The sequence below is a fragment of the Nesoenas mayeri genome (genome assembly GCF_963082525.1).
Source record: "Nesoenas mayeri genome assembly, chromosome: 18".
In the NCBI taxonomy this organism is placed as follows: domain Eukaryota; kingdom Metazoa; phylum Chordata; class Aves; order Columbiformes; family Columbidae; genus Nesoenas; species Nesoenas mayeri.
In genome coordinates this window covers 11104119-11132103 of record NC_137566.1, presented here as the reverse complement: position 1 = coordinate 11132103, position 27985 = coordinate 11104119, and the positions used below count along the sequence as shown (strand labels likewise).

At 42.7% G+C, this 27985-nt stretch overlaps 1 protein-coding gene across 4 annotated transcripts; it reads right to left on the bottom strand.

The window, feature by feature from the left end:
- Window positions 1-201: 201 nt before the first annotated feature.
- CNTRL (centriolin) lies at window positions 202-27150 on the bottom strand. Of its 4 annotated transcripts, none has more exons than XM_080355970.1 (44): window positions 27047-27150; window positions 25437-25692; window positions 24872-25005; window positions 24405-24535; window positions 23334-23475; window positions 22703-22889; window positions 22412-22605; window positions 20543-20662; window positions 19937-20162; window positions 19374-19483; window positions 18820-19014; window positions 16736-16889; window positions 16243-16463; window positions 15420-15596; window positions 14953-15087; window positions 14317-14462; window positions 13791-13998; window positions 13357-13536; window positions 12864-13043; window positions 12337-12453; window positions 11792-11936; window positions 11154-11293; window positions 10492-10678; window positions 9935-10233; window positions 9381-9589; window positions 9017-9209; window positions 8516-8646; window positions 8255-8395; window positions 8014-8140; window positions 7537-7701; window positions 7125-7284; window positions 6816-6931; window positions 6093-6310; window positions 5536-5693; window positions 5219-5292; window positions 4491-4679; window positions 3752-3977; window positions 3251-3456; window positions 2820-2960; window positions 1939-2211; window positions 1768-1833; window positions 1395-1598; window positions 1064-1171; window positions 202-699 (listed from the first exon to the last, which is right to left on the bottom strand). In XM_080355970.1, the coding sequence occupies exons 2-43, from the start codon at window positions 25657-25659 to the stop codon at window positions 1073-1075; spliced, it is 7047 nt and encodes a 2348-aa protein (XP_080212096.1). In that variant the 5' UTR covers window positions 25660-25692; window positions 27047-27150; the 3' UTR covers window positions 202-699; window positions 1064-1072. The 4 variants fall into 4 exon arrangements, with proteins under 4 accessions (XP_080212096.1, XP_080212097.1, XP_080212099.1 ...); XM_080355971.1 differs by having other exon boundaries at window positions 7537-7659; XM_080355972.1 differs by lacking the exons at window positions 202-699; window positions 1064-1171; window positions 1395-1598; window positions 1768-1833; window positions 1939-2211 and adding an exon at window positions 2228-2285.
- Window positions 27151-27985: the final 835 nt, after the last annotated feature.

Below are 27985 nucleotides of genomic sequence, written 5' to 3'. Positions count from 1 at the left end.
TAGTGATGGTGTTTGTGCTTCCACTGCTCATGTTTAACCTTTGAGATGGGCCTTAAGTGGTAAAAACACCACAAAGTGTGTTTTCCACTACTAATTAGAGCAGTTTGCTTGGAACTGCAGAAACAAACACCAAATAAAAACAACCCACCCCAAACAAACCAACCCCCATGTACCACAGCAAGCATCGGTCAGGGAGGTTTATTTTAAGGAAATACTCAAAAATAATTAGATTTAAAACATCCATGCATTTGCCAACAGGTAAATGGACAACTCTGCCCTTGGTCCAAGTTTTCTTTAGAGTGGAAATGGACAAACACCTCCACTGCCACAGGAGTTGTTCTGGACACATTGCAATCCACATTTAAAATAGGTTTTTTTAAAAAAAACTTATATACATAAAGCTCAGTTGTTCAGTCCCACACAAGTTTCACAGTACCGGGGTGGCAAAGGCCCTTTCAGAAAAGGCTTCTGTAAATCCTGAGGTAGAGGCTGGGAAGGTGGGAACTGATGGCCCAGGGGCCATGCATGCGGTGCCTCAAGGAAGCTGCTCAGCCCCACGGGAAGTGGTTCAGCCCCACGGGAAGCGGTTCGGCTGCTGTACGGTGCGGGTGGTGTTTCCAGCTGGCATCTCTGCGCTGGCACCGGCCCAGGAGCAGCTGTAGCTGTGCTCGAAGCTTTTCTTCCAACATATGGCGGCTCCTGAAGTGAAGTATTTTTAACTTAAATCATGGCAAAAGAAGAATCAGGCACCAGGCCAGTACTGTAACCAGCTGGAACTGGAATTGAGATGCAAGGCTGTATGTACATTTATTAAAACCAGACAATACTGAAAGATGAAAGATGGTGGGGGCTTAACGTTTATCAACATGGTGGCAACTTCTCCCCATCACAGGAGAGTTTAGAGGCAGCTCGCACCAACGAGTTTGAAAATACCCAAAGAGCCAAACCAGGATGAGCCAGCAGGACCCCGACCCCAGGAGCCCCCTGGGAAGGGACAACAGCCCCTGGGCAACCGCCCCCACATTCCACCACCTGCAGGCCTAAGGCTGAGGTCAGGTCTCACCTCTGGACTTCACTGAGAAACTCCTCGTGAGCAGGAATGCGGCGTCAGAGACACCACGGAACAAGCTGCAGGGCGGCTGGGGAAGCGCGTGAGTCTCGTCAGAGTGGCCTAGGAAAAATAATACAAGAAACCCACGGTAAAAGTAACAGCTTTTGGCAAAACCCCCTTTTCAGAGCAGTTTGCTGCCGCCAGAGTAACCAGCCGGCCAGCACGGTGACTCCGACCTGCAGCAAACCCCCGCGGCGTGGCGAGCACGTGGCTCAGACTGACACAACTCAACATCATTAACAACCACCCCAACCCAGAATTCCTGTACCCGGCAGAGCAGTACCCGTGGTTCTGTTGAATTCAAGGCATCCTGAAGAGAGACCAGACTTGAGCTTTGGGGCAGAATGGGTGAACCTGAAGAGGCGCTGCTGACCAGCTCGTCGAGCGCGTCCAGCCGGCGCTGCAGGCTGTGCAGGCTGCCCTGCGTCTGCCGCTTCCCTCGCAGCAGCACGTCCACCTGCTTGGACATGACCTGCCGGAGCTGCGCCTGCGCGCAGCGGGAGCCCAGTCAGACCCGTGCAGGTTTCAAGACTATTTATAAAGCCTGATAACTTCACAGTCAGGCCCTCAGGGATGTGACCTTGACCCGGGTGGGTCACGCTCCTTTTCAAAGGGACCCGAGGGACACACTAGTGTGACAGGGGGAGATGCGTCACCTTGAGCCGATCTTCCTGATGCTGCAGTTTTTCTCGGAGAGCCTCTCCACGCCACTGCTCATCCTTCTGGAAACAAAAGCACATTCAAGAACGGAGCATTAGAGTTAAGGGACCAAAGCTGACGTGCTCGGCTGTAGCGCGAGGAGCAGCTGCTGTTTGAAAGCGTTTTACCATTGAGAAGGCTTTAGAAAAATTCAGCTTTTCTTCCACTGGGAGGAACCTTTTGTCAGCAGCAGCGAACAGACCCGTCCCCTCCGGGTCACCAGGTTCGCCCTGCAGACCGCCCTCTGCTTCACAACAGGCTTCCAGATCTTCCAGTGGTTCCAGAGAAGATGGGCTTGAAGATCCAAAGCCTTTCCTAATTTCATCTTCAACCTCCAGTTTAAGTAACGTTGCTGTGCTCTCCGTTTCCCTTTGTCTCTTTTCCAGGTCTTCAGTTTTAACCTACATCAGAGAACAGTCTCACTATTTTGCTGTCACGTTACAAATGCGTCAATCAGAGGGATTCCCCTGTGGAACTGAACAAGGGTTATTTCTGAAGTGTTGACACTTTGACTATCGCAATCAGGAATCACAAAACCGCTGGGCAGATGCAGCCCTAATTCTGACAGTAACGTTGCCTGTGAAGCCCCAGGATGGTAACAGAGGCACTTACAGTTACCAGGACACCCCTTGGCAACTTAAACCTGCTTGTTTAAGAGGTTGATCCATCTGAGCTGGCCTAAGCAGCGCCTGCTGTGCTCCCCACGGTTGTTCCGCTCTGCCCCAACAACCCAGCCCTGCTTGGAGCCGGGCAGCCCCGCACGGACAACTCTGCATGGCGCCGCTTCGTTCATTTTTAAACCAGGATTACTGAGCTGCTTCATCTGCCGATTGTTACTAAAGCTTAACATCTCCCAGATTTGGGAAAGTCAAATCACACGGCAATTTTAAGCAGGTCTATTTCTAACTGTGATACCGCGCACTGGAGGAGATTCAGAACCAAAACAATATCAGCTTGTGTGGAGGACGAAGCTTCCCCTGCAGCGCCCCGAGCTCGCCCGCGGTCGTACCGGGCCCTGCAGACCCGCGCAGTCCCGCTGCATCTGCCCCAGGCCCCGGCTGAGGCGCCGGGCTCGTTCGCGGTTGTCGTATGCTACCTGTTCCACCGTTGCTCCATCGCTCTGCAAACAGGCGTTTTCATGCTTTTGCTCCTAAGAAAATGCAAGATTTGCTTTTTACTGTGAGCGCCCACTGCAGCAAAACCAACTGAGAACCCACATAACACCAATTCTTCAAGTTAAAAGGCAGAAACAGCGTTAAATAGGAGTAACTAGAGCTGTTCTGCAGCACACGCTGGAAATACCAGAGTCTGGTTGCCACGAGCTTGGTCTGGCCATGAAGTTAATGCATTATTTTGTTCCCCCTACAATAAAACTGGCTGTCCTGGCACTTCGCTCTTTAACCCAAATCCGCAACCACTCTCCGCTCAGCCAGAACTTACATGAAGTTCTCTTTCGAGCTGCATCTTTTGCATTTTCATTGCTTCTTTCAGCCTCAAGATCTGTTTTTCTGCTCTTTTCCTCTCGGTCGCCATCTGGTCGTGGACACGGTTGAGCTCAGACCTGGACTCTCCCAGTTCTTTTTGCAGAGACTCGATTTCTCTGGTTTTCTGTTGTAATTGCAATTCTTTTTCTGAGAGCTGCTGTTCTGTAATTAACATTTTTAAAAAACAAACCTGATTAGCAGAAACTTGAGGATCTCGGCATATTTCATACACATTAGGTATATTTCAAACATTAATCTGCTGAGTGATGGTTTGTAAGGGCACTGGCACGAGGCGAGAGGGGACGGACACCAGTTGACTTCAGCAAGTCAATGTAGGGTTTGAGAGTCAACCCCTGTGCTGCTTTAGAAACCGAGCGAGATGAACAGAAATATTTGTTGGCTTCATTAGATTTAGAACACACAGACGGCAGCAATTTCTTAGTGCAATGAATCTTACTGCTTTTTCTGATGGTTTCCTCAAGCGCCGCGCGTCGGGACTCCTCCTGTTCCAGCCTCCTGAGCTTCTCCTCCCCCTGCCTCCCTTTGGCCATCACCTGCTCCAGCTTCTTCTGTTGATCCGCCAGTTCCTTTTCCAACAGCATTTTCTGATCTTCTGCTTTCGCGGTGCACTCTTCCAGTTTTTTTCCTTCACGCTCTGAATTTTGCTTGAGGCGATGAAGAATCTGCCAAAAAATGCACCACTTGAAGCTTTAACTACCACCAACTAGACAAGAGCAGATACCATCTCCACAAGACATTTCAGAAGACAAAGCAGCATGAACTGCAAAGAACCAGAGTCTGATGCTCCCTGCTGCCAAAAACCTTAACAATTTTTCTTGCCTCTTTTATTTTCAGTGCAGCTCCCTCCGTTTTTCTTTTGGTTAACGCTTTGTTGAGATGCTCAGCCAACCCAAGTTCATTTTACTACAAGCTCCAGCACTGCGCCTCGTGCTGATCTTACAGCAGTTTCACTCCTGGTTGGTGTAAATTCCCCTGCCAGGAAGGGACAGCCCGTCCTTTGGGCTCACACGCTATTTTTTACTAACTAGAATTGAATATCGAAGCTTTTTATTTACTGCTATTCCTCAAAAATGAGGTGTCATGTTTCTTAAAGCACTGCTATGGTATTTATAAACTAGCACCCAAAGCTTTCTGGCCCACGTTGTTTCCGCGGGTGGGTGGAAGGGGTTCGTTACCGCCTCCTGCGTGGCCACTTCTGCCGCCTTCTCCTCCAGCTCCTTCTGCAGCTGCTGCAGTTGGTTCTCCCTCTGTTTCTGTCTCTCTTGGCAATCCTTCCGTTTCCTTAGGCACTCCAGGATATCTTCTTTCAGAGCCGCCTGCTCTCTAAGCAACTCGTCTTGATGCCTCGTAGTATTTTTCAAGTCCTACAATATAAACCAAAAGCGACATAACCAGCTGGTGAGATTAACAGCGCTCTGAGACGTTTGTACTTGCAAAACCACGGTGGATCAGCCCTGGTCACACTGAACACCTTCCACCAAAACCAGCCGCTGGGGGAATTCACACAACAGGAACCACCAGGCACAACGCTACAAGATGCTGCTTTGCTGCCATTTGTGTTTTAAACAAACAAAACCAAAAACTATCTCTTCTTTCTTAAAAACAATAAACCAAGGTGATTTTGCCTCCGTATCTGGTTTTCTAGAAAAAAAGATAAATTCAAAATCAAGCAAAAAAATTAATAAATAGACACAAAACGAACCAAACAACTTAAAGTGAAACCCCAAATGAGAGTCTCATTTGTTAGGTACCCAGTGCCGCCCATGGGACTCCAGCTCAGCAGAACAAGGCCCCAAACGAGCCGTTGTTCAACAGGGGCTCATTCAGGGCCCGATGACAAACAGGCCCGATGACTCCCGTCTGTCGCTGTGCGGAAATCAGTGCAGAGCTCACCAGAACCCACCTGTTGGACCAGCTGAAGCTGTTGCCTGGAATGGTGTAATTCTCCTTTCAGAGCTTCTAGTTCTTCCTTTTTTTCTAGAAAAAATATTTGGCAATCAGCAATTTGAAATAGCAATACAAATAAACCGTCTCTTCTCAGAAATTAGTGAACAACCAAAAAACAGCTTCTAAAATTTCTTTTGGACATGTTAAATACTTTCTGCCTGTAGATATTTGAGCATGTTATGTATTTGATATCATACAGTACAGTTAGAGGGTCTCTTTTAACACAGTTGCTCTTAAAATGCATTATAGCTTAAAAGCAAACTGGATCTTTACCCTGCAGGTCCCTCTGTGCCACAGCCATGTCCCCACTCAGTGATTTTTTCTGCTTGTTCAGTAGTTCCACCTCCTGCTGCAGGTTTTTAACATCCAGCTCCATTCGTTCCACGCTGGCCAATGCAGTTCTGCTGCTGTCCGCAGTAGCATTTAAGTCTCTGTAAAATGCAAATACATGTTCTCAGATTGCTGGAAGCGCTTGGTGAGGACTCTCAGAACCAGCTGCAAGTCACAAGTTCTCTCAGCTCCAGGAGATGCCACAGCAGCGTGGGAGCAGGACAACCGGCCTTAACACCTAACACTTTGCTTTCCATAACATTTCTCATTGCATTGCTGAGAAACAACAAATGCTGTTGCATTCACCATCTCCAGTGCTGAATATTTTCCCTGAGTCTGCTTAAATATGCTTAAAATAAAACCTCCATGGGATATAAGAAACAGCATATTCTGTATAACTGGCCACCTCAAAGTTATAGCTACATTTTTAAGTGTGATAAACAGACACTCAAGGCGCTCCCATCACTTCTGATCTTTGCAGAAAACATATTCTGCCCCACCTTCTGGATTGTGACAACTTCTTTTCCAAACTCTGACAATCTCCTTCGAGCTTTTCCTTTTCTTTATTCAAAGAGTCAATGTTACTTTGCAGAGCACGCATTCGAGACACCAGATGTTGGTTCTCCTGACGGTCCTTCTCCAGCAGCTGTTCCTGCCAGTCTACTTCTCCTTGCTGGCACTGAAATAACCTCTGAATGTTCTCCAATTTTAACTTCTCCTGCAGAAGAAGGGATTGTGAACAACACATCTATATGGTCAAGAAGCAGAACAAGTTGTTAACATCTTTAGCTGCAGCTGTTTAAACCCCTTTCATTCACATGCTAACTGGAGTGCCCTCGGTAACTACCGCGTTACAACAGCAAGAACTGCTTTGTGCACCAGATAAATTTGAGTGTGTTTATGACAAATACGAGCACAAGGACTGGAAGACATGGGTGCAATTCTTCAATCCATCATAGTTTAATCATTATTTTACCCCCATTCATAAATGGCCACGTTAAGGGCTGCAAGATGCTCGGGTGATATAGGAAGGTGACCACTTTACATGTGGTACCAAGGACATCGACAAGTCCCTTCTTGTCCACATCCTCCACAAAAAGAGTGCAGAGAGGGGAGGTAAATGCTTCTAAAAGCAAGCAGCAGGTAGATCTGCTTCTGTGTCAGATCTCCTGGAAACACAGAACACGCATTTACTTACTTAGTAGCTTACTAGAAGCACTTACTTCCAGAATTGCAGCCTGAGTCTTTTGGAGTTCGTTGACCTTTTGGTCATGTTGTAGTTTCAAACCTTGAAGTTCATTATTTTCAAGCTCCAGCATTTCCAGAACATGTTTCAGTTCTAGTGAGATGAAAGAAATCCAATGTTATTACAGGGGCGAACCACGAGAATCGCAGAGAACTCTTCCCCGCAGTCATTCACAGTATTTGAAAAGGAGGGAGGACCAGAACGCCACAGTGATGTACAATTAATTGCTCAGTGTATATTTCTTTCCAATCCACAACAAACACTGCCTAGGGAGCCAGGGCCATACCTGTCTTGTGCTTAGTAATCTGCCCAAGGATTCTCTGAAGATTCTCCTCCTCTTTTCCAATATCCTCCTTTATGAGCGTGAGCTGGGCTCTCTTCTCGGTCATCTGCACATCCAGTTTTTTCCTCTCAACAAGAAGCTCTTCCACAAGTAGTTTTATTTCCTGTGGAAATGCATCAGCGGTACAATGCCATTATTTGCCATTTTAAATAAAGCTTTTCTTTAAATATACATTCTAAATACTTTAAAAATTTTAAGAGTCTGTCAATGTTCTGGCCAATTTAATTCAGTGGGTTTGGGGAGGTCACAGAAAGCAAAAACCGATTTTGTGAAAACTTTATGGGATGTTTTTGATACTTCATTCTTTTGCTGTTCTTCCGAGATACAATGAATTGAAAGCTCATTTGGAAGTTACCCTCATTTGGCGTAGTTTTTCATTTACTTCAGTCTCTCCATCTTGAAGAGCTTCTCTGAGGTCACCTCTCTTTTGAGCAATAGAGTCATGAAGGACATGGAGCTCCTCTCTTCTTTGCTTTAACTGTTCCTCCAGAAACAAGAGTTCTTGTTGCTGAGCGCTGATCTACAATGTGCAAGTTTAACACAACAAGCACCTGAAGGTTATTTTTGCAGCTACACACATGCAGGACACTGTTCCCTGCCAGAGAGATCTACCTGAACTGCAAGATGCATAAGGATCCCATCAGATAGATAAACATCATGGGCTAAACCTGGATAATAAAGCCAATACTGAAGACTCAGTTCTGATCTGGACAGTGCAGTCTTGTAGAATTAACTTCAGACAAGACAGTTCAGAACCTAAGACTCTTCCCAGCTTTCAGTTATATCAAAACCAACAACACTGATAGTCCAGAGTTGATAAGATAAGCCTTACCTGATCTTTTAATCCTTCCAGTTCAGTTTTCTTGCCTTGAAGAAGGTTTTCAGCTTCTCTGAGGACCTGGAGGTGATGTTCTTCATTACCTTCTGCAACTTTAACATCTCCTTGAAGCTTCTGAAGACTGACATGGAGAATAAAAACATGATTCAGAAGAAACAAGAATCCCTTAGGCAGTAACTTATTGGAAAAGAACATCTTTATCTATTAGAGTTTATGGTAAATTACAAATACTTACCTTTCAGTTAGCATTTCTATCTTCTGGTTTAATGACTGGAACTCGGAGTCTCTCGCAGCCACCATTTGGTTCATTTCCTTCAAAATACCTTCTTGTTCCCTCTTACGCTGTTCTAAATCCCTTGTATCTGCCTGCAATAACCTAAAGAAGCATTTATGGCTTTTCATATGAACATTTTAACAGCTCTCCCTCTTCAGAAGCATTATCTTGATATTTGAAAGAATCTTGTTCTGCTCCTCAGCCCAAGACCAGTGCGTGTACCTTAACTGCTGCTCTGCTTCCACCAGTTTAACGGCCGTTTCCCGAGCCCTTCGCTCCAGCTCCTCTGCCTCCGCTTCAGCACGGCACAAATGCCGTTTGGCATGATTGTACTTTTGAATAGTGTCTTTAGCCTAGAGCAAAACCTGAAGATTATTGAGGCAATACATTCCCATCTCATGCTTTCCACATCCCTAAGCTGCAGGTTAGCTATCAAAATCAACTCCTAGCTCCAGTATTCCACCTGAGCTCTCTCCCTTTGTGTACCATGAAGTTGAACCTTTTCCCCTCTCTTGTCCTCCTCTTCAGCAAGGATTGAAACATTTTCTTTTAGCCCAGGTTATCCCATGACTTATTTTCAAACAAAAGCATTTTAAGAGGCTTCAAGTTATCCAAATGAAAATAAACCGATGACACAAACAAAAATCCTCTGCTTGCAACAACCTTAATGCAACACGTAAATCCCTCTGCACTTGGAGGGATGGCTTTCCTTGCTTTCCTCACCTTCGCGCGGGTGCTCTCGAGTTCCGCTCCGGCCTCGGCCAGCAGCCTGTCTGCCTCCCGCAGCTCCGCTCGCCGCTTCACCAGAGTCTGCTCCATACATTCGATTTCATCGGCAACATCTTCGTGATGTTTAAGAGACTTTTCTAACTGCAGTTCTGCAATCAGGTTCTCAGTATACCCTTCAATGAAGTCCCTGAAAGGTCAGGAGGAAAGACATGGAATTAAAATACAAACTGCCTGGAGCTTCTTGAAGTTCTAGTCCATTTACCTTAACTGTAAATGAGCCCAAAATTGACTTTTGTTGGGAAAAATTTCAGGTATTTCCACTTGCTTACTTCAAATGCATGTGGTGCAATATTCTTACTTGCGTTTGTTATGTTTTTGAGCTGCTCTTTGTAGCTCTGCTACTTCACGTTCCAACTCTTCTCTTTCATACAGAAGTTCATCAATGGTTTGATGCAATTTTTCCACCTCCTTTTTGCTTTTGTGCTCAGCTGCCTCTGACTGTTTATCTTTGTATTTCCGAGACTTTAAATAATACACAGTGTCTTCCAGCCTTGAGACTTCACTCTCCTATATACAGGAAACAGAACAACAACAAGACCTATTTCGTGTTTCAGTCCTCCTGAGACACGGGAACAGCTACAGATAGAAAAAACAGACAATCAGCACTGGAGACTGAGCGTTCTGATCAGCAAGCTCTATCGGATCCAGAACCTTTCTAGCAGAGACTCCTTCAAAAACAACCAACCAACCAGCACCTGGACTAATCTAATCTGTGAAAATGAGGGTTTGGGTTTTTTTTTTTTTGCATTTTTGTTTGGTTTTATTTTAGAAAGCATATGTTAAAAGATGCTCCTACTCCATTCACACTCAGTTCCCTACAGTGAAAGCTGCTGTTGGCAGCTCTGGCCGTACCAACTGGTGATGCTCGGGCACGTTGCAGTGCAGGACGCCCACAGGGACCAGCGGGACGGCGAATGTTGGGGGCAGAGGCCCGTACAGCAGTGCGGCTCCTGCGGGAGCGGGGCCGGAGACAACAGATCCAGGAGCAACCGAAGCAGCAGGAGGAGGCCCATAAACCACCGTTCCCTGAGGCGCAGGGGCACCGTCTGGCAGGGCCGTGTAGATAACAGTACCGGGGGGTGGCACAAAGGGAGGGTCTTGGGGAACATGAGTTTCTTCATTTCCTTCATTATCTTCTTTCGCTCTTCTATCTTCACAAAAAAAACAAAACAAAACAAAAAAAAAGGTTATTTTAAATCACTTTTCCAGTAAAATATATTCTTCAAATGGACATTTTAAATTTATGTAAGGTACAAAAATGTCAGACGTGCTGCTTAAGCTGAATAATGAGTTCAACAGTGAAACATTTATAATTCATTCATGCACATAAAAAAAATTCCCTATGAACCCTAAAGCAAGTCCCTCTTTAGGATGCTCCTAAACATTCGGAGACCATGAGGCTGACTTACCTTTCCCAGAGTTTGGTTTGTACATCCTATTTCTGAGTGGGGAGTAAACCCAGCACCCTCCTGGCTGGGGCAGGTGCCCCGTCCCGCGCGGCCCGTCCTGCCCGCAGCCTCTTTGGGGCAGGGACGTGCCGGAACACAGCAAACAAACCCCAGAATCCTTGGTGCTGCGGGAAGCAGGAGTTGAAGCCTAAAGGAAAAAAGAACACGTGTTAACCTAGAAATAACAAATCGTGTACAACTGATTATTTGTTGCAGACATGCTAAGCACTGCATTTCCAAGAGCAGGTTGTACAAGCTCTGCCTTCTCTTACTTCCAACCATGATGCGTCTATAAAGAGAATACTAAAAATATTTAAACAATATTTCCCTTAATCTCAGGCAAATGCTGTTTTGCAAAAAATGTTTGTCTGCAATGTCCCCTTTTAAACTTTAGCCAAATTAATTCACAATATGGTATTTTAAACAGCTGTCTCAGAATTTTACGTATACTAGAATCCTACACAGGAACAGGGTTTATCAGGGAACATTTGTGTGTGTTGTTTCACTATTACTCTCATACACCAGCCGATATTTCTTCTTTAGTTCCTCCTAGACCCAGCAAATTTATCATGGACTTTCCCATATCAAATGACTTTCCACATAATAGGATTTTTATTTCTGACCTGTGATGACGGCATGTAATACCAGTATCCCCTTCTTTTCAATGGATCCGCCATGCTGGTGATGTAATCGTTCTGGTATGATAGCACATTTTTGAGAGCTGCAATTTCGTCTTGTAAGTTATCAATTTCATCTTTGTTACCTGAAAATCAATCACCATTTAAAAGGCATAAGGCAAATAATTAAGTCATAAATCCTGCATTAAGCATTAAAATAACTGATGCTTATTATTCCTTATATCCAGGTCTCTGACAATGTTGTAGAACAGTATAAATGGAATGCACAACACAGTTAGTGTTTTCTAAGTAGTTGTTAACACAAACTGATGAAAACGAACAGACTGTTATTCTGATTTTCCAACTGAGGCGGAACTTCACTAACTTTCCAGAGGTCAGGGAGCACATCAGCCTCGACGTCCTCGTGCCACTGCGGGCCCTGAGGCCACTGAAGCACAGCGACTTGGGGACTCAATGTGTCCTGTATAGAACTGTGCAGGAAAGTATCCTAAACAGTTTATTCTCCTAGAATAAACTTCCTGTGCTCTGAACGGCTTCTCAGATCAAACAGCGGCAAATGTGGAAACGTGAAGTCTTCTGTGTCCGTGCTTACCCACAAGAAACAGAAAGAGAAGAGAAATTACCTGTACCGACATTATCCAACAACCATCTTAAGCGTCCAATTTCTGCTTTCTGTTGCTCCATAGCTTCTTTTAATTTATCAATTTCAAACTTCTGAGAGCTTGATGCAGCAGTCTTCTCACCAGCTTTCTCCATTTCATGCTGAAACTGTGAGTTTAAATCAAAGCAAGGCAATTCAGTTGAAATTATATTGTGATAAAATGTTTTCAAACATGCCCATCCATCCCTACGAAAATGTTCCTTCAGCAAAACATGTGCACCACTGTGATACAACACAATTGTTCTTCACAACCCCTTGTATGACCAAGGCTCATGTAAGGGTATTTAAGTGAACAGGTGATAGTTTTCCTTCCAAGTCCTCACTGGAGTCAGTGAGGGGTTTATTTTGTTCTTTGGCAAATGTCAGCAAAGCAAAGAACATCGTGACTTGGGAAAACGGGCGGGACAGACACCTCTAAACATGGCATTTGCAGAAACTCACAGAACCAATATATCTAAGTGTTCTATCCTGCTCATACAATACAGAGCAAACAGCACAGGAACCTACTTGTTCTTCCTTCTCTTTGAGGAGTTGTTGTAACAATTCTATTTCTGCTTCTGCTCTGGTGAGATCCCGAGCTGCTCGAGCTGCCTCCGCACAGAATTCTTCGGCTTCCTCAATCTCCTGAAATCATAATTTGAGTTTGAGCTTTAGTTTGCAGGAATACTTCACAAGCTTGCAGATGTCTCACGCAGCTTTGTGAAAAGCTGACTAATAAGAAGCATCAGCACTTGTCTGTTACAGGATTCCAGAAACTAGAAAAGCTTATGTAAAATAACGTTTCTCCTTTAACTTTACAGTATTTCTACAGATATGTTATATGTTGCCAAAAATGGCTCCTAGTTTTAAAAACACGAAGTGTAAGAAATTCCATGCTCCATTCTTTTGCTTTTCTATCTTATTGCATTATCTACTGTTGGACTTTCAGTTAGTAAGAGGCTAAACTTGCCTTATAACATCAGGACTGTTCCCATTCTGATGGCACTAGAAAGCACTACTTATATAAAAGCAATTAATGATCAACACTGATTTACCTCAGCTCGCTCCTCATTAATTCGGAGAACAGTCCCATGAAGAGCCTTCAGCTGATTTTTAGCAATGGAGAGCTCTGCGGCTGCCAGTTTATCTGAAGTGACGATTGCCCTCTTTAATTCCTTCAGTTCTTTATCCAGACTGACAAATTGCATTTGTGCCCTGGCATCTTCCGTCTTTTTCTGAAACCAGGAAAACAAAAGGTTTGGTAAGTTTTGAGTAAAAAGCAGCATGGAAGAAAGGCTTTCTCTTGGTATGACTTTTGGCCTTCATGCATATCTCATTTTCTATTTTATGCACAGAAGCAGCAGGAAAACAAAAAACAAACTCTAAAGCAAGGATAACCAATAAAAGTTAAGAAAAATGAAGATGTTGTATTTAATCTCTTTGTTCCTTCATGTATTCAATCTGTCTTAGAAAGCAAAATCGTTCAGAAGTTTCTGCATCTTTTTGTGAGCAAAGAGAGTGCACAGGCTTGTCCTCACTCCTTCCTACCCTTTTCTCTAAATCCTCCAGTTGAGCAAGAATATTCTCCTTTTCTTCATCTGCCTCTTGGAGCTGTTGCTCAGCAAGGCCCTGAATTTCTTCCATGCTCTTTATTTTTTCACGTAAATGCTGAATTTCATTCTCCAACTGATGGACCTTGTTCTTATTCTGCCTGTTTTCAGCTTTAACCTAGAAGTGAAATAAGTTAGAATGAGCAGCCAGAAATATCTAGTTTTTCAACAAAAAGCCACCCTATTTCAATTATTTATAGAATAGAAATAACTTTTTGGGAAGTGCAGTTACCAGCATACTTTGTACCGGAAAAGAAAGGAAAAAGAACTGCTTTGCCACTGGAACTATTACATTTTTAAAGGGCTCCATTTATTCTGGTAGCAGTATGGATAGCGCGCTGTCGAGGAGGTTACTGGCTGACATTGTCTTACCCTCGTTTCTGTTGTTTCGATACGTGCCTGTCTGTATTTCTCCTGTAGTTCTTCCAGCTTTTCCTGCTGGGATCCCATTTCTTCCTGCAATTGTCTCTGTCTAGCCCATGCTTTCTCTTTTTCCCTCTGAGCATCAGCAACAATGTCATTCAATTCCTTCTGCAGATTTGCAAGGCTTTTCCCTAAAACATCACCTGAATTCTGACATCTGAAAGAGAAACAATCCAGATTCCTAGACAGAAAACAGTGATTGCGATACCAGATACCAAAATAATGAAGCCTAATACAATAGTGCGAGTTTCAGACATCCAGTGTAAATGAAATTGGGTGCAGCACCGAATGTCCTTTCCCTCAGTAACTCAATTACTGGGCTGAGGTGACGCTCTCAACAACCACAGGGTGCTGAAGCTCAGGTCTGAACTGCTTCAGGCTGCACTCAGTGAGATGCAGCACATGCACCTGGTTGCTCTCATGTATTTACATGGATTTGCACAAATCTAACAGTCTGTACTTTTATTTTACTTACTGAATCTCTCCAGTTCCTGTGTGAAGCTGTTGCTTGAGTTCATTTATACGAGCTAAGACTTCCTCAGGATGAATTAAGTTCCCAACTGCATGGTTCAGCTGATTCTGAAGATCTTTAAGCTGTTGTTTCAGGAGATTATTGTCTCCCTAAAAAAGACAACAACAAAAACACACGCACGCAACCATAAGCAAACAAATGCACAAATTATAAAAGTGAGAATTTTTAATTCCTAGATCTGTTTTAGGGTTTTGGTTGATGGTGGGTTTGGGTTTTTTCTGTTTTTTAAAATAAAGAGTCCAAGCATTTTTATCAGTGTGGTCTGAACCAGTATCAGCAACAAAACAAGGAACCCCAAACAATCTTTGCCTTTCAGTTTCCTTTATGTTGAAAAGTATTTAAATGCCAGTTCAGAAATGAAGGGCATTTCTTTGCCAGCCGTATTTTGAACATGTTGAACCCAGTATATCACTCTTGCCTGGAGAAATCCAGTTGACTGAGCCCTTCAGCAGCTTTAGGAAGACAAACACTTAGTTTCTAGTCAGTAAAGATTAGGCACTGATCTGTGACACTGTATTTAAGCAGAGGTGTTTCTGTACCGCTTACCAGTTAACTTCTTAAAGGCAACAAAGGCTTCACCTGCAATTGTTTGAACTGAGAAAGGAGCTTATAATTCTGTTGTTCCTTCTCTTCTGCTAGTTGTGCTTTGGTCAGAGCATTCTCTAAGGCTTGCCTTTCTTTTTCAAGTTCAGCTTGCAGGGCTGACAGTTCCATCTACAAACACAGAAAACCTTCAAATTAATATGCCCGACCCCAACCTGTCACCCAAATACACAGCAGCTGTAGTTCTTAAAACTATAACAATATGGCAACATTTCCAAAACAACTTCAACAAAACCCCAACCATCCTAAATCAACCCATCACCATATATACATAACAGGTGCATTTCCTAAAACATCATCATGATGACTTGTACTGTAAATTCTAACATAGACTGAGCACACCTAAACCAGCAATTATTTGCAGGTCATCACTGGAGGAAGGCTTGGTTGTCCTTTGTCTGGGGGTTATGATCCCTCTGGCACTGTAAGAGCTCTGTTCTTACCTGGCTAAGTTGTTTCAGTCTTTCCAATTCTTCTTTTTGCTGCTTGGCTTCCATGTCTCTGTCTCTTAGCTGGGCCTCCAGTTCAGCCTCATAGGCACTGATGTTCCCTTGTGCGTCTCTAAGCGTTTCATTTATTTCTTGCTGCTCTTGCAGTGCCCCTTGTAGCATTGTAATTTCCTGGAATTTTATATTTATTTTAGAAATATGCACACAGGAGAGCCAGAATTTCTTAAGAGTACATCGCCTGTCTTCCTCTGTTACTCTGGAACTCAGCATCGATGTGAGAGCAAACAGATCAAAGAAGAGACATTAACCCTAATCACCAACTATTAAAACTTTCAGCTAGGCAGCACTACTACAAAGTCAGGCCAGTGATGCTGCTGTAACAAAAACCTATGCTCAAATGAGAACAATGTAGCTTGAAGTGATACATATTTGTCCCTGCTGTTAAGATTTACATAAAACCTACCAGGTAACTGGCTGATAGGACAGACACGAATAACAACACGCACATCCTCGGCTACCTTCCCATCTTCACTAACACAATTCACTGTGATGTCGACTGCGAATCCATTTTTAGTAACATCTGAAAGGTAAAGCCTGTGTTTCTGAAACATCTCTCATAACGTACAGATTTACTGTACGTCTCTTGCAACTGGTTTGAAAAGCCAAATTCTGTTCTTACTGTGTGTGGGCACATCTCAGTGAAGTTACCATATAAAAACATTGTGCTTTGCTATTCACAACTGGGTCATTTGCCTCTTTTTTTAAAGTTTATTCCTAGGTATCTGAATTGGGGAAGAAGTACAGGATTAAGCCTTACTTTTCTCATATTTTCTGCATCCATGGCAACTACTTCCAGGTTGTTTCTCTCCTCCTCTAGATGTGCCAATCTTTGTAGCAAAGACTCTTTATCCTTCCGCAACGCCTTACATTCATCGTTGGCCTGTTTTGCCTGACACTTAACACTTCCCAGGTATTCTTGTAATCCAAGGATAATACTTTCTAAATCCCTTTTCAGTGCTTCATTTGTTGCTATTTGACCTGTGGAAATGCAAAAAGTGAGACATTTAAGTAAACATCCTTGTTTACAAACCAAACTAAACTGCCTTTCTTAATTAAGTCAATGAACTAAATAAGTCAGTTTCCAAAACTTCCCCCTCACTGTAAGAAAAAGTCTCCTAGATCAGTTAAGAATAGTTTTTCAACCTTTTTCTACACATTCTGTGCTTCATTTAAGCAAAGACAAACAAAACTGAACCTTCAATTCAGCTGTCACGTTATCCTAAACACAAGACGGTAAAATAAAAGCTTACCATCAGTGAGCTGTTGCTCCAAGTCCTTGATTTCCTCAGTTTCTTTGGCAATCCTAGAGAGTATTTCGTCCAGGCGACTCTCGAGCTGCTTGTAATGTTTGTTCATGACATCAAACTGCTGTTCTTTACTTGCTTTTTGACCTTTCATGTGAGCCTGTAAATTAACAGCGGGGAAGGTAAAGTGGGACAACATCAATACAGATTTTAACAGTCCAGTCGATATTTTAGCTCAGTTCTGCAGTGTCTTACAACTGGCAGTAAAAGTCACAAGTGCAGCTTATGTTTTGATGTTTGGTGGTGGTTTGTTTGGGTTTTTTTCCTCATTACTGCTCCACAAAGAAGGCCAGATAGGCAAACAATGTGTGTATTCTCCCCCTTGCCCTGGCATGATGAATAAAGCCTGCATTTATAAATTTTTACCCATGGCTACACCTTTCTTCCTGCCTTTACTTTTCGCTATACTCATTTCCTCTTTCAGTCAAGAACAAACATGATTTTCTCCAGCAGCTTTAGACATGTCATCCTGTGTTGCCTTCACAGCAGATGATGCTTTAGAACATGTCAGGTCACTGCCCCATGGAAAATACTCCAAAGAACCAGCAAGTCAGGCCAACTTTATAGCAAAGATTTATATTCCTGGGAAATACAACGTAGCCACATATTTGGTCAGGATTTCATTCATTCAGTATGAATGTAGCCGCTTGTTTCAGCCGTACACAAAACTAGGTTATCAACACAATGCAGCGCTATCTGTTCCCCACTTGTATGAAATGACCCGCAAACAGCTCAAGCAGCACAGAACTTAGAAAACCTCAGCATTACACTGCCATGGTAGACAGCACCTTTTTCTTACTACTCAAAAAAATGTAAAAAGCGAGCTAGCAGTAGAAATTTTAAATACAAGTTCTCTGAAAAATCACTGCTAAAGTTGCTTCCATAGCAAGAGCCAGGGGTACAAACCAGCTTTCTGGATTTTTAACGGATTAACCCGGAAGTTATTTTTCACATTCACATTAGTGGAATTCAACTCGTCCCCCTGTTAACGACAAACTACCGCTCGGCTTTGAACAGGGACATTTCAACAAGTGGAGCCCGAGCAGAGGTGCTGCTGCTGAGTCATTTCGCTGCAGCTGCCGAACGTCCCCAGAGCGCGGGTGGAAAAGCCAAACACTTACAGCTCTGCCTTTGTCTCCTCTTGCTGCGGTATCGTGAGCGACCCGCCCCACTCGTGATGGGGAATTCATGCGGGGACAGACACGACAGGCCCGCACACACGGCACTTAAGCGGAGTTTCCCATCTCAGGCTCCCGGCCCCGGCGGCTCCAGCGGCCCCGCAGCCCCGAGGGGGCCGGGCCGGCGCTCCCGCCGCTCCCGCCCCGCAGCGCCAAGCGGGGAAGCGATGGGGGGGCCGGGCCCGCGGCGTTGGGAGCCCGCCCGGAACCGCCACGGCCCTGCCGGGGTTACAGCTGGGAAAACAACCGCATTTTTTAAAAGTGTCTGCGGTGCTCAGCTGAAAACGGCAGCCAAGCAGAAAAGCATCAAGCTGGTCTGAAAGGCTTTCATTTAAAAATACATATGCTTTTTAAAAACGCTATGTAAAGAGTGATTCAATTTCAGTTGGATTTCAAATGTCAATAAACACTTGTTGGACTCTCACCAGTTAACAACTCAGAAATCAAAGGTCTTGCTTCTCTGGAGATCAAAAAACCAAGACTATCAAGCCAGAGCTGGAGCTCTTCTTGGGGCTTTGCCCCAGCCCTGCAAGATGTAACTCCGAGACCTTTTCAAATCTATCAGTAATGACAGGACTGTATGTGACAGCAGAGAAAGGGCATTAGTCCCCACCAAAAAGCCAGTATGCATCTTTGCAGGATTAGAATGATTTATTGAAAATTGATTCTAGTTTCAGGATGTGAGGAGTTGTAGGTTTTTGAAATTACCGCAGCTAAAGAAATTGATAAATAGCAAAAGAATATATAGTTCACAAAACAGGCACAGTAATCTGTTAACACAGCCTTTACTAGTAGTTCTCAGTACATGAATATACGCACTACATAAAAACTTGAGATTTCAGTTTTACTTACATGTCTTGGATCTTTAGGATTTATAGAAGCAAGAGAATTCTGCAAGTCTTCAAGCTCTTTCTGTTTTTTCCCTATTTCTCTTTGCTGTTTCTCCATTTGCTTTTCCAGGTCTAAAACCTCCTTGCGTAGCTGATGCAGGATTCCTATCTTTTCACTCAGCTGCTGTTCAAGAGCTTCCTTGTTGGCCTGTGAAATCTGGAGACAGAATTAGGACGTTGGGTAAAATAGTTTGATTGGAAATAAACAGCTGATCAAGAACATTTTAAGAAGTTAAATAAGACTGCTAGTGTTGCATAACAGGTTGCCTAAAAATCGTCTATGCATTATTTTGAATCTTCTTTACTTTCTTAAGAAAACAAAAAGCCCTCATCTCTACCATCATCCTCAAGTGTTTTCAGCCAATACTTCAAAAGTCTCCTGTATAATTCCTTCTGCAGTCCTAAGAAGACTATCTAGAATGTCTCTTTCCCCCCCCTCCCACAATTACAACTTCTTAAGTTAAAATATGGAAGATCCTGGTCCCTTGCTATTCACATAGCAAGCTCTTGATGTACCTTTTTCTGAGCCAGAGTATCCTCCAGTTGTTGCAGTTCCCCTGTTACTTTCAAAACTTGTTGCTCTGCACTTCCTATTGCACTTTGCAGGTCTTCTAATCTCCTTTGTGCTGCAGACAAAAACAAAACAACCCCACAAAATACATTATAATATTCTGTATAACATCAATACACATATTTTCTGTTAACACATTAATCAGAATGCATTTTCCTAAAAGTTATAATCAAAGCTAATATATTCTAGTTTCTCAAACAGTATTTCATGATTTTTTAATGAGTCTTATAAAATTAAATTAATGCATCAAATATGAAGACTCCATAGCCTTCTCTTTTCAATAACATTTAATCCTTTCATCCTGTTACCTTAAAATAATAGCAAACAGGAGTTCTAACAGTATTGACCCAAATTGCATCAAGGACAGTGTTTAGAAATTACAGCACTTACAGCCTTTAACGCACTATTGCTATTCTTACCTTAAATACACATCAAGTACTTAATCAGTGGAATAAGCCACACTGATATACACATTTTAATTTTTATTTGATAAAATGTAAGGTTTTACCTGAATGAATCTTCTTTTCTTTATCCTCTAGTAGTTCATCTAGAGCTTGTAGCTGCAGTTGCAGCTGGGGTTTCCTGCAGAAATCATCTTCATCCCGTTGCATTTTCCCAATCTCCATCTGCTGAGCTTTGTTAGCTATGTAGCCTTCTCCTATAAACATATTTCTTTTATACCTGGCCTTACCAATGTAGGGGCTTTCACCAGGTACATTATCGAGCTCAACATCCTGAAATGGATGAAGCAAAATGTCTTTGTATTTCCCTCAAAACTACACTTGCAGTCAACTCATAATATACATTTAATAAGCATGGAAAAGAAAACCAATTTGGAATTACAAAAATTAGAAGAAAACAGTCTACACCTCATGTGTTTGGCCTTGAGCACTCTTGTTATTTTATAATGGAATTAATTAACAAACCAAATTGGAGTATGATCAGTTTGTTGCAAATGGGTAATGCAAGTGGATGCTTAACTAGAGGAATGTTAGACTTCGTAGTAATACAGAGTATACTTAGGCCATTAACATTGTTGCACTTAAACTTCACTCCAGCGTAACCTAAAAAAATTGTTCAGTAATGAAAAGATCCATTATTTCAAAATTATTACCTCCGATGGAAAATAATTTAATGGCTCAAATTTTGCATCGATCTTATAAAATGCCAGCTCCTGCTCCAATTCATACTGCTTCTGGCAAGCTCGAGTCAGCTCCACTGTCTTCTGCTTCAACTAATAAACCAGGAAACAAATTAAGTAGCATTAATTCAAGTGCCATTATTCTCACACACACTTAATTCAGCAGAGAGCACTGCAAAGACATTAGCTTTGAAACAAAGTTCACAGCAGAAAAAGTTAAGATGGTGTATTTTGGATCAAGAATATCATGAAGTGCAACTTATTACAGGATACAACATGACTAAGAGTAGACAAGAACTCCACAATTAATGTAACACAAATGATCACATGAAAGGCCTGTTAAGTTCACATACAAAGATTTGAAAGTAAATTTGTCACTAGCTTAGGATAAAAAGTAATTTGGGTATAATCCTTTAGCAAAATCTGCACCAAATAGCAAATGAATTTACTGCTACTAATGAGCAGTTAGAAATATTAACACTGTAAAAGAAACAACATGTCTCAAGTGTATAGAGCCTGTGCATTTCATTTTAGCTTACACTTGACCTAGCTAGGTTTTGAGTTTCTTTTTAAATAACGGTCCATCATGTGATTTCTTTTTAAATCAACTTTTCACGCTCAGTACCTGAGGGAGAACATGCAGCAAAACTCCAACAGACAGTGGAAAGCAGGACTAATGGAGGAAAAGAAATAGAACAGACTGGAATAAAGGAAAGGCTTAAAGAAAGATTTTGAAACTGATACATGTCATGCAAAAATTAAATGTGTTTCAGAGAAAATTAAAAAAAAAAACCAGCAAGAAAATTATATTCACTGTGGGTTTTGGATACAAAGTCTCACTGGAACACTTGGTATAAATGTTCCTACTTCAGTAAACATGCAAATAAATCCTAGAAATAAAAATAACCATGCAACCCAGGAGCACAGCGGGGCTACCTTTAGTGAGGAATAAAGGCTCTGCGGAAAGGGAACTGTGACAAACCCATACACCAGCTGAAGGAAGAGAGAAGCGAGCAAAGTCGGTCATCCAAGGGGCAAGAGGGGGTTAAGCTGTAAAATATACGCTGCTAAATGTCACTATACTGAAAAGTACATTTCAGAAATAGGCTGCTGGTTAATGTCTGCGTTCACAGAAGAAACAGCTATAGAAATATTAGCTACAGAGATTCTGAAGGATAAAGCAGCTGTAGAAATATTAGCTACAGAGATTCTGAAGGAGAAAATTTTAAAGGACAAGTCTAACAAGCAAGTTTCCATGAGGTCATTCACAACTGAGCACTCCGGAGTCAACAGGAATTCTCTTGTGTTTTATACCTACCGATGAAAGACACTTGTCAAACTTCAGATTTTAGCATGATGTGAATAAAGGACACGTAAACTAATGGACATTACCCAAAATAATAATCAAGGGGTATCACTGATGTGCAACTTGTATGCACATCTTGGTTTGTAAAAGCATCTTTTCCCTTATTGCAGCAGCACTTTAAAGACTGAACACAGGAGATTCAGTACATCAGCAATTTAGCAGCTAGGGGACACTTCAGCTGTCATCAACCGACAAAATTTTAAACAAACAAGACAAAACTATCAGAGACAAACAAATAAGTTACTATGAACTATAAATTACAAGTGCAATACTGATGGCTGGTTCAATATACTTATATTTTGTACAGAATGAATATTGAAGAACTAGTCAAGGAATCACTGCCTAAAAGCTGAAGTGCTTAAGTTTTGCTTCTTAATTTTAAACATAAATCTCCAGCCATGTGAACTCTCACACTGACAGCTCTGTCTCTAATAAAACTATTCCAAATATTTACTTACTGCAAGTGATTATCTTACCAATTCATTTTTGGTGTCCAGGTCCCTTTGTATATCTTCGTAGCTTTGCTTCTGTTGCAAAGTCTTTGCTTTTAATGCTTTGTTCACCTCATCTTGATGGCGAAGTTGCTCAAGCACTTTGGACTGGTTAAGTTTAAGGTTCTCCAGCTCCTTTACTGTGTTTTCCAACTCTCTTTCTAATTTTTCTATCTCTTCTGAAAAACAAAGTAACAGAAACACTCAAATAGAAATCTTTTCCATCTAAACTTAAATGTGGCGTCATTCGCTATAGTTCTAACATACCACAATTACCTAAATTGAACCTCTCTAGAGCTTCCTGCCTGTCGCGGCTCGTCACTGGCCGTCCATCCAAGTTCTCCAGTGCTCGCAGGTGGAAGATGGTGTACAAGCGGTAGTGAGGCAGACTCACAACCGGATTATCCACAAGGAACAGAGAAGTCAGCTCTTGTAGAGGCTTTAGTTTAGCTATATCATGGAGCTAAATCAAAGATAAACACAACAATGACCAGACATCCTTCCAAGCACAGTTAAACCCCCATTACTGAAGTTCTGATTGTATACAATGTTTTATGTTTGGTCCACCTCAAAGGATCTAGTAACATTTATGCTAAAATGGAATCTCTAAACACCTACCAAAATACAGAGAACTATCAAGGACAACAGGAAGAGCTTTTTCCAATATGTGGCAGGTAAAACTAGTGATTTCACTTCACAAATATTCTTTTGTAGCTGCAAAACATGGAAATTAGCCTAGGTTTCCAAAAACTTGCACTTTCCTGAACATCATGTAGGTTTATGTTTTGAATACCAGGCACAAAATGGGGGTATTTCTGCTAAACAGCTTTATTAGGCTCACAAAAGACTTTGTGGAAAGACACTCAGCAATTATTCAGAGTTAAGTCTATCAGTGTCAATCACTTACTGATGATACTTGATTCTGTTTCAAGTTAAGGATGCGCAGAGATCTCAATTTCTTCCCTACCCACACAGGAATATGTTCAATCTCATTCCCTGCAAGGTTCAGCTTTTGTAGATTCCGCAGATGTTCTATACCTTCAATTTTACTGAAAATAAGAAGAAAAACATACCTTACAATGAACCATAGCAACTCTACAGTGTAATTGAGGCACTACGGATAACTACAGCAAAATCTGTCTCAAATAGCTATCATTGAAGGTATTAGCAAAACCCATTGTTTACTGCCATGGATTCACTATCCAAATTAAATTACACCAGCTTACTTCCAAGTATTACATTCAGAAAAATTTGAATAGGAACCAACTGTATATAACTAAAGTCTGAAAGCATAGGGCAGTAGCTAAAAGCTACTCTGACTTCTTCAATTTCTGTTGAGAGAGGAAGTTTTGCTAACACAATGTGTAGAAATGACAGCATCTATTGTTAACTTCTCTACTGAAACCGCAGCTTCTCTCCTGCAAGGTCAGTCTCACGGCAAGATCATAATTCAGTAACAGAAAAATTAAAGGAAACCAAGAATTTTGCTATTACCTGAACCATTACCCTTTGACACTTTTATACCACTCAGAAAAGATCCCACACTCTCCAAGCAGTGAAAGTGAAAAAGCTATTAATATTTAGTGAGTTTAGGGCCTGCCTGATCAAGCCCATTCAGCTTCCTCTCCTAAAGGAAAATTTGTTATATTACCCATAATAATATGCAGTAAAAGTTTAATTACATTTTTAATGGGTTTAATTGGGTTATTGTATTCTCTTCATTATGGCATCTGGAAACTTGCGTTTCTGGCTTGGTTTCCCAGAAAACAAGCTCAACAGCAGCCACAGTTCACTAACAGCATCTCCCAGAACTAATTCTCCTTGTGTTACCCAAGAGCTGATGCTTTTTAAGAAGATCTCACCTCGTAGTCTTGATACGATGGGAAATTCACCTTAACGAGAGAACCCACTTATACAGTAAGAGAATGTCAACTCTACTGTATCTGCGCTTAGCAGACCATCAGGGTTTCTAACTTACCTGATTTTGTTGCAAGACAAATTGAGTTCACGCAACTTCATCAGTTTATCCAACTTCTCAATCTTCTCTATCTGGTTGTTACTAAGATTTAGTGTCTCTAGTTTAGAGCACTTTTCCAAGTTTTCTATGTACTGAAGAACAGAGAATTAAACCCTTAGCATTGCAGATTTTTTTAAATACAAGGCAAAAAAACCCAACCAAAACACCACCACCAAAACACAGCAGAGTCCAAAAGCTACAAAATTACAAAAATGGAACTTCATTCTAACGGATCCATTTTTTTTATTTTGCACAAGTGTCCGCTGACAGGTTTTTTGGGGTTTGTTTAGTTGGTTTTTTAAACAGAAGCTGCTTGTAGAACTAGGCTAACAGAATATAGCTGTTGACATCCACTTTAAAATACACCTTTACTAACAAAACTAATTTTTTTTACTTCATTTAATTACCAGTTATTTTCAATAACTTACCTTAAATTTCTTGTCCGCATCCTTTGGGGAAGAAAGATTCAGTGAGCTTATAAATGCCAAATTTTCTTGTTTTGACAGACCTTTTATAAAGGGTTCAGTAATGTACCTAACTCCTGCACTAACGCCATTTTCATCTGAAACGAAACAGAGAGACTGTCTTCAGTAGTGAAAGAATTAGTGATTTTTATATTAAGTCTTTTACTTCACACCGAATACTGGGAAAATATTGAAAATTATTCCCCCTGATGGGGGAGGAGAAAAACCAGCACAGCACAAGCACTGACAGGAAATGACATGTGAGAGTAAGTGGGTATAAACCTTTTGAAAAAGCCACAGTGTGCGTCTCTCTTCGCCAGCCTTCCCCCCGGCATGCAGTGTAAGAAGTAAAAGTCTCATTATTCTACTCAGCTTTCATTACTATCATTTCCACATTTGAGTGCCAAGAGATGAAAGCAAATTTCTCAGGGTTCTTTCCAACAGATCATACATCTTTAATCATCCAGTTCACAGAGTACTGGCTTGTTAGACTTCTACTATGTACTTTTATACCAGCAGTTATTGATACCTTTATGAAACGTATCCTCAAAAGCAGCTTCGACGTTTTCTGCTGTAATATCAAGCTGTTGGCGCCTCCGCTCTGTGCTTTTGCAAGCAGATGGAGATGTCTGTTGGCTGAGAGGAGACGGTGACCTCGGACTTGAAGTGCCAGGAGACATTGGACTAGGTGTCCGAGAAGCCGGTATCTGTGGTTTTCTACATAATGCTTTTCTTACTGAGCCTTTCTTCATTGCCAAAAATACAGAATATCATTTGACAAATATCTGGAAGAATGGAAATAAACATCAGTCAGGAAATAAGGCTAAATCTCAGTGGTTTGCGTGCCAACAAAATCGTCTTTTTAGCATAAGAAAAAATTTCCGGCAATGATCTGGTGCCAAAACCCCCATATCTAAGCCAATTATCCAAAGGGTGACAGCTTCCAGTTTTCATGAGCTAACGCATATTTGGAGGAGCAGTGTATACCTGATCATTTACACCATTCCAGAGCACAGCACCAGGAACTGGCTGAACTGCTTTCTGGTTTCCAGCTCACTTCAGCAACTGTCCCGCGACCTACAGCTTACACAAAATCTGTCAGGTCTGGAGATGCTCCCAACTCAGACCAACCCAGCTGGCACAGGACAGAAAGAGAGGACTAGGATCCCAATTGTTTCTTACCAAAGCTAGAAAATCAATTTGCTAGAAGAGCAAATACAAGCAAAAAAAGGCAACAGAGGAAAAAAATTACCAGTCTAGCACTAGCATTCCATCAGTGTTCCCTTTCTGCAAACAAGTTATTCTGTGACTGCCTGGGAAATTCCAGAATATATTAACAGAAACTTCCCCGCCGTGACAAACACATTTTCCTGGGGTAAGTGTACGAGCATCATGTGCATGTTCTGCACATTAAAGTCCTTGTAGGAACTGTCTTCAAGGGACACGCTTTTACAAAAACCCAGTTAAAAAAAAAGAACATTTTAGGACATTCCAGAAGATAAATATATGCTTTTAGGGAGCTTTGAGCTATATGAGGGATTATATTGTGTCTTGAGTTGATTTTCTTCATTAAAATTGATTATTTTCCCCAAAAAGAGAGAGCCACTCTCTTCTGCCCAACACGTGCAGGCACAACTCATTCGAGGCCAGGAACCCGAGTTTGGAAGGGGCAGGAAGATAGTGGTGAGCTAATGAAAAGCTATTTTGGGGAAGTTTCGTCACATTTAAAGAGAGCAGCTGGGCATTTTAACGGGCTTCCTTGAGAACACATTGTGGTTTTGCACTGAACCCCCCACACACCTCTCAGGTTGGAGCGGGGGGAGCGCCGGGCGGACCTGCCCAGGGGGAGCCCCGAGTCCAGCGGGGAGCACACGGGCACCGGGGCCGTCCCTCCCTCCCGCCTCCCGGTTAACGGCCGCGCACCCGCCGCAGCCCCATCCGCCACCGCCCGCCCGCCCCTGACAAGACCGCGAACCCCGGCTGAGCTCCCTCGCGGAGCCGGGCTGAGGGGCAGCTCCGCGCCCCAGCCTGCAGTGAGGAGAGGTACCCCGGAGAGTGCCCCGGGAATCCCGGTACGCGCTGAACGGGGATCCCGGTTCCCGCCGAGGGCGGTTCCCCTCAGGCCGCCGCTTTGATTACCTGCGTTGACATGGTAACGCCGTTTCACCGCTTCCCGCCCGCCGGGGCAGTGGCAGGCAGGGCGGCCTCTGGGCGACTCCGATCAAGGTACCGGCTCCCAACGCACCCCACTCCCGCCTCCCTTCCTCCGCCGACCGCTCGTCGTCTCCACCAGTCGCCAGGCCTGAGGTGCTGCGGCTCCTTTAAGAGCCCGGCGTGAGGAGCCGAGACGACGCCATTTTGTCTGGGTGTTGGTCGGCGACGGGTGAACGGCCCCGGGGAAGGGGCGGGGCGGGCCCTCGCGGAGCCACGCCCCTTTCCCGCCCGTGATGGCGCCCGCAGCGCGTGTGCTGCCGCTTCCCGCCGGTAGTGGCCGCTTCACCTCAGCGGCGTCCTCAGCTGCGAGAGGCAAGATTCTGAGAGGGTTTCTTCTAAATAAAGCCCAAATCACTGTATAAATATCAAGTCTGCTCTGGTAATAGCTGGGTTTGGTTGTTTTGTTGTTTTTTTGTCCGTGCCTTATGTATCTGTTTATATGTCATATTAGTCTGTCAGTGTAAAATGGGTTTTACTCTGGAGCACTCTGTGTCGCTTCGGAAATACGCACTACATTGAATCATGATAACACAGTAGGCCTCAATTGCCACCATTTTCACGGGAGTGTTGAAATAAATCTCACGTAAAGTTTTGGGTGGTGGTTGGAATCTGTACAAATAGCTGTGAAATGTAGGGCCTTGTTTGGCATTAGTGGTAGATATTTGGGCATTAGTTTTAATAATATTAAGCAACTTACATTATGTGTACATTATTATATAGATTTCATCCTATATATTGTTGCTTCCCTTGTAAGCTTATTGTGTATGTTGAGAAGCGCATGTTTGCCTTCTTGTAATTTAATTTCCTATTGATCAGAAATAGTTTTGTAAATGTCTTTCCCGTAAACGTTGGCTACTGTATTTG

What these genes read in the sequence shown, in the direction of transcription:
- CNTRL (XM_080355970.1), bottom strand. Translation starts at nt 25,659, where the DNA reads ATGAAGAAAGGCTCAGTAAGAAAAGCATTATGTAGAAAACCACAGATA. An exon ending in TCTAGAGAGGTTCAATTTAG is followed by an intron (nt 22,606 to 22,702) that starts GTAATTGTGGTA and finishes TTTGTTTTTCAG; the next exon opens with AAGAGATAGAAAAATTAGAA. An exon ending in TGAATTCAACAGAACCACGG is followed by an intron (nt 1,172 to 1,394) that starts GTACTGCTCTGC and finishes TATTTTTCCTAG; the next exon opens with GCCACTCTGACGAGACTCAC.